This window comes from Agrilus planipennis, unplaced genomic scaffold (assembly GCF_000699045.2).
Source record: "Agrilus planipennis isolate EAB-ADULT unplaced genomic scaffold, Apla_2.0 scaffold198, whole genome shotgun sequence".
NCBI lineage: Eukaryota > Metazoa > Arthropoda > Insecta > Coleoptera > Buprestidae > Agrilus > Agrilus planipennis.
This window is the reverse complement of record NW_020438930.1, coordinates 134779-150057: the sequence shown is the minus strand read 5'-3', so window position 1 is coordinate 150057 and position 15279 is coordinate 134779. Positions and strand designations below refer to the sequence as shown.

Below are 15279 nucleotides of genomic sequence, written 5' to 3'. Positions count from 1 at the left end.
TTGTCCAGGTTTTACCCCCAACTCTGAAATTTCTCTACCCAGATACTGTATTTGTGTGAAAAAAAATTTACACTTGGACAATTTTAGTGTCAAATTATGCTGTCTTAGTCGGTCTAATATTTTTATCAATCTGTCCATACCTTCGTTAAAGTCATTAAACGTTGAAATTCGCTCGGTGCGTTTGCGAGTCCAAACGGCATCCGTAAGAATTCATAATGCCCGTCTGGGGTCACGAACCCGATCTTTGGTATTGACGACTCTGAAAGGGGTATTTGGTAAAACCCCTGGGCGAGGTCAAGGGTAATAAAATACTTATGGCCTCCCAGTCGGTCTATTTGATCATCAATTAGAGGGAGAGGAAATTTATCTTTTTCAGTTATTTTATTTAAAGCTCGAAAGTCCACGCATAATCGTTTCCCACCGTCCCCTTTTGGAACTAGCAGAACTGGGCTAGCGTATGGAGAACGAGACGGGCGTATAATGTTATTTGATAATAAGTCGTTTATAATTGACTTTATTTCAGTCAGTCTATATGTTCTTTTTTGATATTTGTTACCTAAAATTTGTCCAGCGTAATTAACATTTTTCTTTTTGTCACTTTTCCCTTCACGTTCCCTACGCTTAAATCTACAATTTTCCACAGTATGACCTGATTTATTGCAAAAACTGCACCTGAAAATTTTATATTTAGGACATTGTATACGTTTATGGCCCTTTTCCTTACAAACATAACACACTATATCGCTTTGTCGATTTCCGTCTACTCCGGCTGTAAATTTAGTCTCGGGTCTTAAACTAAATCTTTGACCGGACACTTTTGAAGTACAAGGAAAATTTGTAACATATTCTGACAGTTCAACAAAAGTAGTACAACGGGCCGCTTTTATGGTTAATTTAGTTCATGGATCTGTTATGCCTTCAATAATACAGTCAACAATTTGTTCTTGAGACAAATTTAATTTTAACTTATTAATTTTTGTTAATTTGTGGAAACAGTATTCATATAAGTCTTGACCCAAATCAGCACGGTAGGTTGCGGCTTCAAAAAATTGTTTACCAAATGTCGTTTTACTAGGGAACATATTGCGTAACATCTGTTCCCATTGAGGCCATGAAAAATTGGTCGTTTTCAACCCTTCATACCAAACTCTCGCAATGCCACGTAATTTACCCAATGCTAAGTACATTTTAGTAACCTCATCCCAATGATAAATAGCAGCACAATCATTGACTTTACCTAACCATTCATCAACACTTTGTGACGCATTAGACGAATCAAATTCCGGAATTAAACGATCATCTTTAAAAACGGCCCAATTTGTATGTTTTTCAGTTTGAACAGGGTGTAAAATATTAGCATTAAATGTATTACTTACAAGCTGGCTTCTCAAGGCAGTAATTTCAACTCTGGCCTCGACTAACATACTTTGTAAGTCACTACTACCTGTTGTCTCTATTGTTGGAGTACCAGTCTCTTCCAGGGTACTAACATTGGTGTCAGGTTGCTCCAATTCACCCTGCTCATCAAGGTTCATCCGAGGTAGACGTATTGGAGGTTCACAAAATGAATACACTATTTGCTTTTTTTGGGTATCCCACCGCTGCTTTGTTAGATACTTGTTTCAATAAGAATAACACTCACAACGAAGAATTACAAAACCTTTATTTTTTTCCTTTTTCTTAAAATAACAAAAATAATGAAACTCTTACTAATTAGAAAATAATTAGACTCTATATTCAAAAAGACTATATCAGAATGAATCCTCAAAAAGAACCAAACCCCTTTCGGTAGCATTGGCCTCGAAACTCCAGACTGTTTATGTTTATATTTCAATGTTATTACATGCCCGTGTCCCATAATTTAGGACTGCCGAGGACGGAGACGACCGGGAGGGAAAATGTCGCCAACACTACAGATATTCAAAATTTAACAATTCGTTATAGCTGTCAGATTAATTTGAATTTTGAATGCAACTGATGTTAGACTATAGGATTTTGTTGGAAAATAGTCTTGATCTTGAAAACGTTTTATTTAACTTCTTTATACATTCAATGGTGAATCGCAACTAACTCTCCTCTCTTTTCTCTTTCGTACTTTTCTTTATACTCTCATACTCAGAAACGTGACCTACGTCATCACATTCCTTCTTTTATTTTATTAATAATCTAATCATGGAACCATATCCGAATTATTCACAATATTTATAGTTAAGAATATGGACCATGTTTAGCTTATTGTTAGATATATAAGTTTACAAATGTATGGTTCAAGTCAAGGTGACGTACTGACTAATCGAACGTGTTTACAAACTATTTCTTCCGTTTAAAACTTTTAATTTTGCTAACACTGACGAACCAACAAAATCTGAAAAAGTATAGTTTCCAAAAACATCAACCAGTAAACAGCAAATTGGATGTTCAATTCTTGAGAACATTACAAATAAAGGTAGGTAAAACCTATTTTAAAATACTTCAGAGCGACTAGCGTTGAACTGATACTTCATGATATCATCATATCATTTAGATATTGTAAAAATTATACGGAAAGTATTTTGTCCAAAATATAAATTAATTCAACTGTCTTCCCTAGATTAGTGTACCTAAATATGGTGTAAGCATTTTGTGTGTTTTAATGTTTTATGTATTTAAGCATCTTCTGAAGAATAGAGAATTCATCGAAAATTACATTCAACAACATAGGTATTGTAAACTGTGTATATTTCGGAGTATGGTTATTATTTTAGAAATTTAAACTTTAACATCCCGTGAATAACTCATGCACCTTTTTGTTATGCCAAAATCAGCGAAATCAGTTATTTTAAGTAAAAATCCAAAATTATTCAACATTTTTCAAGTAAAACAATAGGAAAAATCTATGTGGGTCCAAAGGGAATAGGGCGAGGAATCATCACATTCCAAGTCAGAATCACCGCTCTCCGTTATAATTACGTCCAGTTCGCTTTCTGATGAAGAGGTATCAGTAGTTTTTGCATTACGCTGCTTCTTATTCTTCATGGGCTTCTTTATAACTTCGTTCTTTCTGTTGTCATTTTTTTGTTCTTTATCATGCTTACGTTTTAGTTTTCCTGCTTCCTTTTTATATTTCATTTCTTTTTTGTTTCGTTTTTCTCTAATTATTTCTGGCGATGTAAGTAACTGAGCGTGCTGCTTTCTCTTCTGACTTCCACTTGAACCAGGCACAACTGGGATAGGTACAATCGCTTCAAAGGGATTTTTGGTCTCAAGAACTACTGCAACATCATCGTCAATATCAACCCCGTTATTAAAATTTTCAGCAACGATATTGTCAGCGTTAGCTGGATTAACCCCATTAATTATTCTGTTTACATCATTTGAAATAACACCCTGTTTACATCATTTGAAATAACATCATTGTTAATTTCTCCTCAATTATTATCGTTATTGCGAATTACTTCCGGATTTTGCTCTATGTATGCATGACTGGGAATTTTGGTTGCATTAATAAACGATTAGATACCACAGGTTCTAAAACGTGAGACTCCGTTTTGAACTGTGGCTGCTTTGCACCATGCAGTACTAAGTAATGACCGAAACTGAAATCTACTTAGTTTACGGCCAGGATGATTACCGTGAAACGGGGTGAAATCGATCAAAAAACTCTGTTTTTCGACTATTTTATCGCTAATTTTACGAATCAAAATTCTGAAGAAAATAATTTATGTTCCTCAAACCTTCCCTATGTTAAGTTGAGAAGTCCAATCTAAAATATTCATTCACAGAAAAAATATTTTATGTTAGTGTGTACCCCGCCTAATGGGATGAAGTCGATCACCCTTTAAAAAGTGTGTAGATGAACGACTTCATTAACTTAATGGGGTGAAGTCGACCACCAAATATAATTTTTTTTCAAAGAAAGTCTATTAATTTAAACAAATTTTTTATTTAAATCCACATCTCATAAAGACTCTTTTTACAGAAATAAACTAACTTTCTATTCTACATTATAGTTTTCCAAATTATTAAAAATAAAACGCTGTCTGCCTTCTTTTCCATCAACTTTGCAAATAATGCTACTCCTAGGTGTTGTTTGCATGTGAGGGATATCAGGAAAGGTGAAATAATGTTGTTTATAGCTTATGTTCTTTCTAAAATACGATATTTCGAACTCATCGTCATTTTGTTTTGCAACAACGCGCCCAACAAACAATCTATACCTTTTGCTAGTGGGAAATTTTACCAACACAAAATCGCCAACATCAGCTGTATCATTTCTAACATTACTACTTTCCATCGTATTCGTTCTTACAATGTCATCTTCCTGTTCCTGTTCACTTTTATCATCGTCAAAACTATGGTATTCAGTTCCATCCATCTTTTCCTCATCAGTGTGTACTTCTTCCCCTTCCTCTTCGTCACTTGAACTTACAAAATCAGTAGTATATATATAGCGACTCTGGATCAGAGTGGGGATGACTTTTTATGGTATTATTATCTCCTTTCTACGCATGCGCGGGGCGTGGCATCTAATTTTTTTTTTCTGATTGGTTTTTTTTGAGGGGGCGTGGCTTGTAATATTTTTTTCGACCAATGAGCGTTCGTTATTTTGGATAGGAGTGGGGGTATGACCATATATGGAATTTTTTTTTTCGAGGGGCGTGGCTTGTGAAATTTTTTTTTTCGACCAATGAGCGTTCGTTATTTTGGGATAGGAGTGGGGGTATGACCGTATATGGAATGTTTTTTTTTTTCGAGGAGCGTGGCTTGTGATATTTTTCTTTTTTTTTTTTTTTCGACCAATGAGCGTTCGTTATTTTTGGGATAGGAGTGGTGGTATGACCGTATATGGTATTATTTTTCGAGGAGGCGTGGCTTGTGATATCTTTCGACCAATGAGCGTTCGTTAGTTTTGGGATAGGAGTGGGAGTATGACCGTATATGGTATTTTTTTTTTCGAGGGGGCGTGGCCTGTGATATCGTTCGACCAATGAGAGAACGCGAGCGCTCGTTGATCTTGAAAAACAAGATGTCGTCGTGGGAGGGAAAATGGCTGCTGCTGCTGCTGCTGCTGATGCTGCGGCGGCAGCGGCGGCCATAGCTGGGGCGTGAAATATGAATATGTCTGATAAGTGATAATGATTGTACTATTGTTTTATTATTTTTTTTTTTCAGTAACGGATTCATAACTAACGTTATATAATTTTTTCTAAAATTGTTTATATACAGCATTTGAGATCTTATCTGCTTTGTGTTTGCGATTATAGTAAATTAAATTAAACTTTAGCTTTCATTTAGATTATAATATTTTTTATTTACATATAGGTATAATACAAAGTAGACCATCGAAGTGTTCCAGATCCTACATAGCTATACTACTAGTGGTGTCTTATAAAACCAAAAATTATAGGAACTGACTATTGTTGTTGTTGTAGTATCCCATGTCGTTAGGAAACATTTGCGATTCACCGTCGACGACATCCTCCTCCTCGTCATCCACAAAAAAAAATTTTTATCGTCAACCTCTATCAATACAAATAATATTAAATGCTTACCAGATGCAAAGTTGAGTCGGATGTGATTTAAGCTTGAAATTTGAGTCTTTTATACTGATATAACCTGATATACTTTTGGAACGAGAAACACACGTGCGTCTAAGGTGTCATTCATGAAGAAAACAAATGGTGATTATAGTTTGTTTTTATAATAAACAACAAATGTCGATAAGTAGATCCGTTTGACGTAAACAATCTTTTGTATAAAAAAGACTCATACCGGGTGTTAGATCGTTAAAGTACATAGTAGAAGTGCTACTGAACATAAGTATAATAATGGTTAAAGCGTCAACAAATCTAACACACCGTATTGTAAGTCGTCTAATGACTATTACATTAAAAGGGCGATTCAAACATCATCAGTTTTGCGTAGTGCGTAAATGTATTCTATAGATGTAACAGATAATAAGGTTGTAAAGAAAGCGAAAGGGGTTAAGAAAATTGCTGTAGATTAATTAAGTATAACCAATTACAGAGATTGTTTGTATAAGCAGAAGATTTATTATAGTAATATGTTAATATTTAGATCTCAAATACATAATATATATACGCAAAATGTAAATAAAATATCCTTAAGTTGTTTAGATGATAAGAGACATATAAAGGAGGATGGGGTTTCAACCTATGCTTGGGGTAATTACAATATAAAATAAAACTGTTAAATATATTTTTCTTGTTTTTTTTCTTTTCGTATTTTTTTAAAACACTAGGTACATGAAATAAAGACATATTTTAAACCAAACATTAAATTAATCTATCGTGTTTACGTGTTTTTCATGAAGAAAACAAATGGTGATTATAATTTGTTTTCTTAAAATTAATAACAAACGGCGGTTAGTAGATCCATTTGACGATAATAATTTTTTTAATAAAAAATATAACCTGGTAGACTTTTGGAACAAGAAACACACGTGCGCCAAATGTGTTTTTCATGAAGAAAACAAATGGTGATTATAATTTAATTTGCTATAATTAACAACAAATGGCGATAAGCAGATTCGTTTGACGTCAATAATTTTTTTGTATAAAAAAGACTCATACCGGGTGTTCGATCGTTTTATTTCTTCCTGCGATATCATACAATGTATTCGCATCTAGTAATAATATGTCTATTAAATAAACTGTTTGCTCGTACATATTAAAATGTATATCGCTAATTTGCGCGTATATTTTTTCCAATCAAAGAAAGTATACAAATCATCCTGTCTCATCATATGGTAGTTTCTTCTCACGAGATCATACATCGCGAATATAAAAGCTCCAACGAAGNACAAATATAATATTTAAGCCAGTTTTTCAAAAAGATACTCATACAAACTTTGATGTGGTTTTGGGTTACAATTCATCATAGCTATTATGGAGTCGCGTTTTTGTCTAAAATTTGCTCGCAACAGATCTTTCCACTCTGGCCACATAAACATTCTCGTGGGTAGCCTTCTGTACCAAATCTCTGCCGGGCCCTTCCGTACATGCAAATTGGTCCACAGAATCCGACCAATCATTATTATGTATTAGTGAATTAAAATCTGAAATAATATTGTGGGACATGTCGATTTGGGGTTCCCCGCGCCAGTGAAAATGTTCATTAATTACTTGGAAAGGGGTACGCTGAGTAACTGAATGTATTGCACTAATTTAACCAATGATAGCATAATTCTCTTCCTCTGTCTACAGTAATCTTACAGGGTAGACCGTGATGAGAAATAAACTATAAGGTTGTCAGTAATATTTATAACATGCAAAGATTGAATAGGGTATCTAGAGAAAGAATCTAAAATTGTGATAAACGGCTGATTGGAAATATGAAAAACATCGATGTGGATATGATCAAAGGATTTTCTAGCAGTTGGTGTTAACTGAAAATTTAGTTAGGGAGGATTTCTGTCATATTTTGCTGTTTGGCAGATATCGCAAGAATTTACGTAATCAGTAAAGTCATTAATAATATTAGGCCAGTAATACGTTTTGCTGAGTGAAGGTTTCATCTTATTTATACCTTTATGGCATGCTTTACCTTCATGGAAATATTTTAGCTTTTCCTTTTGTTCTTCAATTTTTGTACATCCTGCAAAAACTTATTACTTTGAACGAATTTAAATGCATTATTTTTTAAGTATTTTTGAATAATTTTCATGAAAGTTGGGATAATTAATAATTTAGGAATTTTGAAAGACAATAGCTTTGCTTGTTATCAAAATATTCTTTTAGTGTTTGAACAATTTCGTTTTCCAAATTTACATTAGGAAAGGATACAGGAAAACATTTTTTGTCAAAAACTTTAGAAATTTTTACATGGGTAGCTATATTGTTGCTATTACACTATATAACAACCTCATTTTTGAATGTATTGAGAGGTTTTTCAGTAGGTAGTACTTCCATGATAAGATTTTCCAGGTATTTGTGTACTTTTTCTATGTCACTGTCATTTTCGTCTTTGGCTGACTTTACTTATAAATTGAGGTTCGTTCGGGACCGGTATGAGATCTGGGTTATTAAGGTATTTTTCTAAAGTATCGTCCTAATCACCTATATGTGCAACGACCGATTAATTTTCGTTTGGTTCTTTTTCAGTGTTATAAAGTTTAACATGGGGCAGTGCGTCAGCATTCGTGTTTTGTTTATCTCTTTTATATATGATCTTATAACCGTACTTCTCATGTTTGAGTCTTACCGTACCAACCGCGAATTCGGTTCCTTGAGACTATAAAACCATAACAACAGTTTATGATCAGTGACTATAAAAAATTTTCGACCGAATAAATAAGGCCTAAAATATTTAGTAGCCCAAACTACCGGTAACAGCTTCTTTTCCGTCGTGCTATGGTTACAATCGGCAGGATTTAATGTCCGTGATGCATTTGTGAAAGGCAAATCATTACCAACCGTGCCGTTGATTTAATACTGCGCCCATTGCTACATTAGAAGCGTCAGTTATTATAATAAAAGGTCTACAAAAGTCAGGATATTGTAATATGGGATTATTGCAAAGAATATTTTTACACAAATAGAATGTTTTCCGAAACTCTTCCGTATGTTCTATTTTTTTTCCTGTTTTTAAACATGTGTGAAAAGTTTGGTTATTTTGGCGAATTTTTTTATAAATCTCTTATAGTAACCTAAAAGTCCTAAAAATGATTTTATTTCTTTAACCGTTTTAGGTATGGGGAAATTTTGAATACCTTTAATTCTTGCAAGGATGTGGAAAAAATGATAATATTGTTCATATACACAAAACAAACCTTTCCTTGTAACTCTCTATGGCTGTTATACACGACCCTCAAACGTAGCGGGTGCATTACCATTTCGTTTTTGTACTTCTTTTGTGGACCAAAGGATATCTATAAGATTTCGTATGTACTGGAGTTTTGTTTGTTGTTTTTATTTTATGTTGACTTATTTGTGAAAGTTAATTTTTTATTTTCGTGAAATATATCCGAAAATTCTTTACACAGTTTTAGTGTAGCGTGTTTTTCTTCGTGATTTAGATGGTCAGTATGAATTAATTTTTCAATATCGCTATTTTTGCAATTGCCTAAATTATCTTAAGAAATGCTCTACATGGAAGAAATTGAAATTTTGTTTATTTGAGTTAGGAAAAGGTATTACATGTAAGAGTTCATTTAACGTAAGTGTTATTCTACTATCAGTATAGTTTTTTAATTATAAATAAAGTTGATCTTATTAACAACCGTACTAGTTGAATTAAAGATAATTAAATTGAGATATCTGCAATACCGTTATAGATTGTTCGGGTATTATTATGTCACCTTCAGGAAAGTTAGCAGGTAATTTTACAATGTGTGCCTCTTGTGCATTGACACTAAAAGTTTTGATGGGTGTTCTATATTTAAAGGGAGTTCTTGTATTCTCTTTAATTAAAAATCGTTTTTTCATATCTATTGAAAATGTCATTTCCAAAAGAACACTTATGCCTATTACACCATCATAATACTCATGGAAATCAAACGGTAAGAAAGAAATATTTTTATTAGAGTTAAATTCGGGGAAAGCTGTTTTTCACCAGTGCCTGTTTTTATTTTTAAAGTTTATGATAGTTTGCCTAAGGAAAATATTTTTTGCTACAGAATGCTTAATGATGGATTTAAAACAACCTGTATCTATTAATAATTTAATGGTTGGATCTTTAATTATTATATAAGGTAACGGGTTGTTGTTAGAAAAATGATTTAGTTCTGTTACTACGTCACACTGTTTGTTTGATCTGTCAATGGAAAATTTTCAGTTTGGTTGTTATAATTATTCTCGGTGAATGGAATTTCAGGATAATTATTATCATTGTCATGCCAAATATAATTATCAGGCAAATAGAATTAATCATTATTATCAAAGCTATCTGAAATATCTTATTTGGTATCAGCTTGGTCATAATACACTTTTGATTGTTAACTATAGAATATTTCATCTACCGGGTGCTCGTTATCAATTTGATGACGTTTTTGGGAAATAAAATTACGAGGATTAGTAGCCTTAAAAAAGTTAGAAGAAGAATTATGAAACTGACTTCTAATTGTAGGATTTCTCGAAGTTGTTGATTCCAATGTATATAACGCCTAAATCAATGGTTCTTAAAGAAAGGATAATTTTTATTTGAAACACTGTACTATAGGTTTTACAGAGTTTATTTGAGTACCGACATCCTCTACATATCTATTCTGAAATGTTTTTTTATATTATCTCTTTCGTTTCTTTTGTTTTAGGAGCTTCAAAGAAAACGTTTTGGAAATTTACAAGATGGTTCAAGAGAAGAAGTAACAAAGTCTCCGAAGACATGCACATTCGTGTTGATAGTCTTGAACAATCGAAAGAAAGTACTCGTTGTCGGTCTACTGGTGAACTTTCTGAAATAGAAGAGCCAATCAGAAGAAGGTAAGTGTTATGCTTAATCATTTAATTTTGTATTTTTTGTGAAAGGTACAGTATAAAGCCATTTAAATATATAATTTGTACACGTCATAAAATGCTAAATTCTGATTATACATTTGTACATATAAATAAAATAATGTTTGTAATATCCAAATAACTTACTTTTTTAAGCACATTTGGTTATTTATATGCTATTAAGGCACAAACAACCCCTAAAAACAATTCGTCTGTCTATATTGGTTAATCTTTGAAACGGCTGAACAGATAGGACTTCCGAAGCTTTACAGGCCTGCAACTTGCTTTGCAAGACATCACAAAAGTAGGTTTATACGGATATAATGATAAGAGTGTTTTTGAAATAAGTAGCAACCTTGCAGGAGATGATAGGGCACTGTAAGATAAGAAAATTAAGTAAATGTTTGCAGATCGGAAACGTATTTGAAAGTATAGGCAAGGATATTAGCAGCCCAAAACCCATACGTTTAAAACAGTATACTCCATCCGGAGTAACAAACTCGGCCTTATGTTTAGAATCTTTGGACATTGGGACCTTGTAATAGGAATCATCCAAATCTAATGCAGTATAAATAAAAACCTGGTCCAGTTGGTCGTCAATGAGAGGGAATGGGTGGGTAGTGCTGCTTCACTGTTTTCTTATTCAACGCCCTGTACTCCACGCACATATGCACACCACCAATTTTCTTTTTTACTAACAACACTGGGCTTGCAAATGGAGAATACCTCTCCTCAGCGATGCCAGCCTCTTGCAGCTCCTGCACGATGTTTCTCACTTGTTGCCTTTCACTGTGTGACATTTTATGGGGTTGATAAAACACTGGTTTTTCATCTTCTAATTGTAGATCCATCTCGATCAAATGGGTACACCTAAGTTTACTAAGGTGAGTACCTTGTCAAAATCACTATCCGTTAATTCTGTGTTTACTTCGGCCGCCTTTACTGGTAACTCGTTAATTTCCCGTCGCACAAAACCTTCTTGGCATGTTTCTCTGTGTGCGACTTTTTCGTTATTTTTAATTGTCACCGATTTTCCACCGACGTTTAGAACAAGAAGAACGGTGTCATCTAGGTACCAGTCCGTCGGCCCCTCGCATTCCACCTTCGATGTGTATTTTTCACGTAACTTCGTACTACCACGTGCCCGAAATAGTTATCTGGAATTCCGACATGTTCTTCGTATATATCACCACTTTTGACGCACTTAAGGGTTTCCAGTACTCCCGATTCGTCGATAAGAAGCTCTTCCAATGTTTTCGCGATTTTCACTTGAGGCTGTTCGGTAAACGGATGACGAATACCGTCACTTTGGCAGTTCGCCGTCAATTTCGAGATCAACCTCGGCGGTTCCCAAAGTTTTTGTTACAGCACCTCCATAACCTACAATTTCGTTCTTTTTGTTCCAGTCATAGTTTAATTCTGACAGTAGGCACGAAATCATCTAGCAGTACGCACACGCGGCTACCGAGATCCACATAACGGTTCTTTTTGACTTTATTGATTTTCGCGTTTTTGAAAAATTTCATATTTCCGGACGCATCGTCGATATGTTGCACTTCTCGTTTTGTTTCTTTATTGTCTGCTACCTTTTTCACTTTTTGAGAACACTCGCGAGCGTAATGTCCGTAATTTTTACACATCAAACATAATGGTTGTTCTCTCTCGTTCTTCGGCGGCAATTTTTCTTTTCCGCTTAAAATCTAGTTAATTGAACCTGTGTGTCCTTCTGATTTTCTTGTGGTTTTGTTATTCTGCATTTACGAGCATCTTCTGTCGGCTCATATTGTACGATATCTCGATAAAACTCATCTTCATATATAATAAAACTGCTCAGTTCCTTGGACCACAATCCAATGACTACTTGCTCTTTTGTTTCAGCAAGATTTAGTTCCAATTCCTTCCAAAAGTGCACTTTTTCATGAAAATAGTAGCTCAAGTTTTTGTTTTTCAATTGCGCTCTTTCCTGCATTCTTTTCTACATGTCATTTTCCGGAATCATTACACTTTACGGTTTCTTCGTAAGAGGCTAGTTGAAATAACGAACAATACACAGCAGACGCATCACACTAATCAGGACGACCTAATTGAGCCCTGTTTGTCAATTGTTTTGGTTGATTATTATAATTATTCACCTGCATTTTCGTACTCGAAATGTATAATCTTCTACATTGTTTTCAGTTGTATCTGTTGTCGCTGTAATTTTCAACTTAATTATTTGATTTTCCGTGGTTCTTCTTGTTCGTTGATTTCATAATTACTAAAGCTTAATGTAATCGTTTCTTGTTCAATTTTTAATGATTTTTCTTCATTGAAATTGATATTACAGCTAATTTTGATTTTTTATTTTTTTTCTTCTTTTTATTGTTTGATATTTTGACATACATTAGTTGATCAAGTGGCTTCAATTCTTCCACTGGTAATGTGAACATTTGCACCAAAATCACAGATCCACTCTGTTTGTCAGAGCTTGCTGAATATAATGACGAGATATCACAAATGTAGGTAGAACTATCGCCATCAGATCCATTTGTATTTATTTGTAATTACAGCTGGTGTTTTTCTTTAGTTTCGTTATGCTTTTGTTTAGTTTACTCTGCAAAACTTACTTCTAAAGCTAACCGTGATGTTTCTGAGTCGTCCTTCATCATTCTTGTCTCTTTTTTGAGTAATCTGGCTGTCACATTTTCAAAAGTTTGCCGATCGTGTGAGACAGAATCCGAAGCTGTTCGGAAATTATTGTATATATCCGGTAAACTGTTTGAGTCTTTGACCTTTGAACAAATAGAGCTGTTGCTAATATTTTTATTAACGTTCTTCAACTGTTTCCCCAATAATTGAACTGTTGCAATGTGTCCTGCTATTTTAGAATTTTCAGACATCTTATACTCATAAAACCTCTGCCACAGAAGTTCCTTGGAAATTTCGGTGTTCTGTTCATGTATAGATTGCCGCACTTGTCATGCCACATTGTTGCTGCATTTTCGAAATTGATCAAATACTGCATCTGATTCTGTGTCATTATAGGTAGCAAAATAACTTGAGCCCTGGAATTTTTAGTATCCCATGTTGCCCATTCTGGTTTACTTCTGTCTTCCATTCAAATTCACTACCATTTACTATATCCAAAAATTTTTCTGCTTTCAATAAAACCTGGATACTAAATTTCCATAATTGAAAGTTTGATCCATCAAGGTTTGAAATGTTTTTAAATTCAAGTCTGGTTGTCGATGTTGCCATTGCAAACACTTAAAACATGGACTNATATAAGATGTATTATTATAAAGTTTAAATGCAATGGTAATATTGTAGTTACAGCGCAAACATTTAATGTTATCCGAAATTCTCTTAATTTATGGTACTGAAAGGCATATTTGAGCTGCTTTATTCAGCAGTCAATGTGTTAACCATTCCTGAAATAAAAACTTGTTTACAATCAACAGATAGAAATACACCTTTAACAACCTTTTCCGAAATTCTAAATTAACTATTCGCGAGCATAGAAGTGACTTCTTTTTATTGAAGGCGACTCGACCTGCGCTATCTTCTGCTTTATATCCGTACTACTCCTTCTGTCCTGACTTATCTGACTTTCTAGATACCTAAAATCGGCTACTTCTTTAATACCAGTGAATCTTAAAAACAACATCATTACTTCTTCCAAGTAAGACATAAAAAGACTAAAAATGGTGGTTTTCCATCCCTCTCAACCTCTATCGTAAGTTTCACAGACTGGTGAATCATCTTAAGAATAAGTTAAATTACCTACTAACTGCATTTTCTTTAACACTGTAAATTATTTAAAAACATTCGACTAAGTAGTAAATAAATAATTAAGACGATTCCAATCATATCTGCAAACATCAAATTGGCTCAAAATTATTTGGCAGTATTGAATTTGTAGCTTCGAATTTCTCACATTTAGTTTTAGAGGTCAATATAAGTACACAACGCCAACCACAAAATATTAATTCAACGGTTCAAAACCTAAAAAACAAAGTTGATCCCTAATTTAAATTATAGTAACAATTTGGTAACAAAATTATAGAGCAATATCAAATTTGTAGCTTCAAATTTTTCATATTTAACTTTATAGCTAATATAAGTAAAACGTCAACCGCGAAATATTGATTCAACGCTTCAAATGCTGAATAATAAAATTGATCCCGAATTTGAATTACAGCAATATTTTAGCAACAAAGTAATATGGCAGACAATCCCCAAATTAGTATACGCGAAACAGAAGGGTATATGAGTTGCAAGCCTTATTTGAAACTGATTTTCAGCTGTGGTTTCGAAAGAAAAATACTGCGTAATGTATTCCAGAGTGTTCTGTACAGACAAATTTGCTTCACGCGGTACAGAATTTTAAATTTTCACATAATCACTATTGTTGTGACGCGAATTCGCATGTCGTACATCCTTCGCGATTTCAAGAGCTGTTTTTGGTATGTGATGAGAAAGTTTAGGAGACTAATTTTATTTTTTTGATAAGTTTATCCGCAGAAAGGTAAAGTCCTTGCAATAATGAAAGTCTTATTCTAATTACGATTATTGTGGTCTAAGAATTCTCTTATGTCATAGAAACATTTATCCATAAGCCATTGCTTTAGGGATTGTCTGAATTTTCTTGTGTTTTGTGTTGTAATTGCATATGGTAGTTTCTTATATATGTTTATTCCCATTTCTCTCAATATTTTCTTTGACAAGTTTAGTTTTTTGTAGCTAGTGTACATGTCTTGTTTTCTCCTCGTGTTATAGTTATGTATATCACTATTTTTTGGTATTGTGCTTTGGTTTTTATGCAGTATTGTACTTATCTCCAAGATATATTGTCCTGTTAGGGTTAGTA

At 33.7% G+C, this 15279-nt stretch overlaps 1 protein-coding gene across 1 annotated transcript in view; it reads left to right on the top strand.

The window, feature by feature from the left end:
- LOC112903893 overlaps nt 1–10422 on the top strand; it is a 65285-nt gene extending 54863 nt beyond the window's left edge. Inside the window, exon 3 of the mRNA XM_025974180.1 lies at nt 10250–10422. Coding sequence (XP_025829965.1) covers nt 10250–10422 — 173 coding nt within the window. The remainder of the gene's footprint in view (nt 1–10249) is intronic.
- The last annotated feature ends 4857 nt before the right edge of the window (nt 10423–15279 follow it).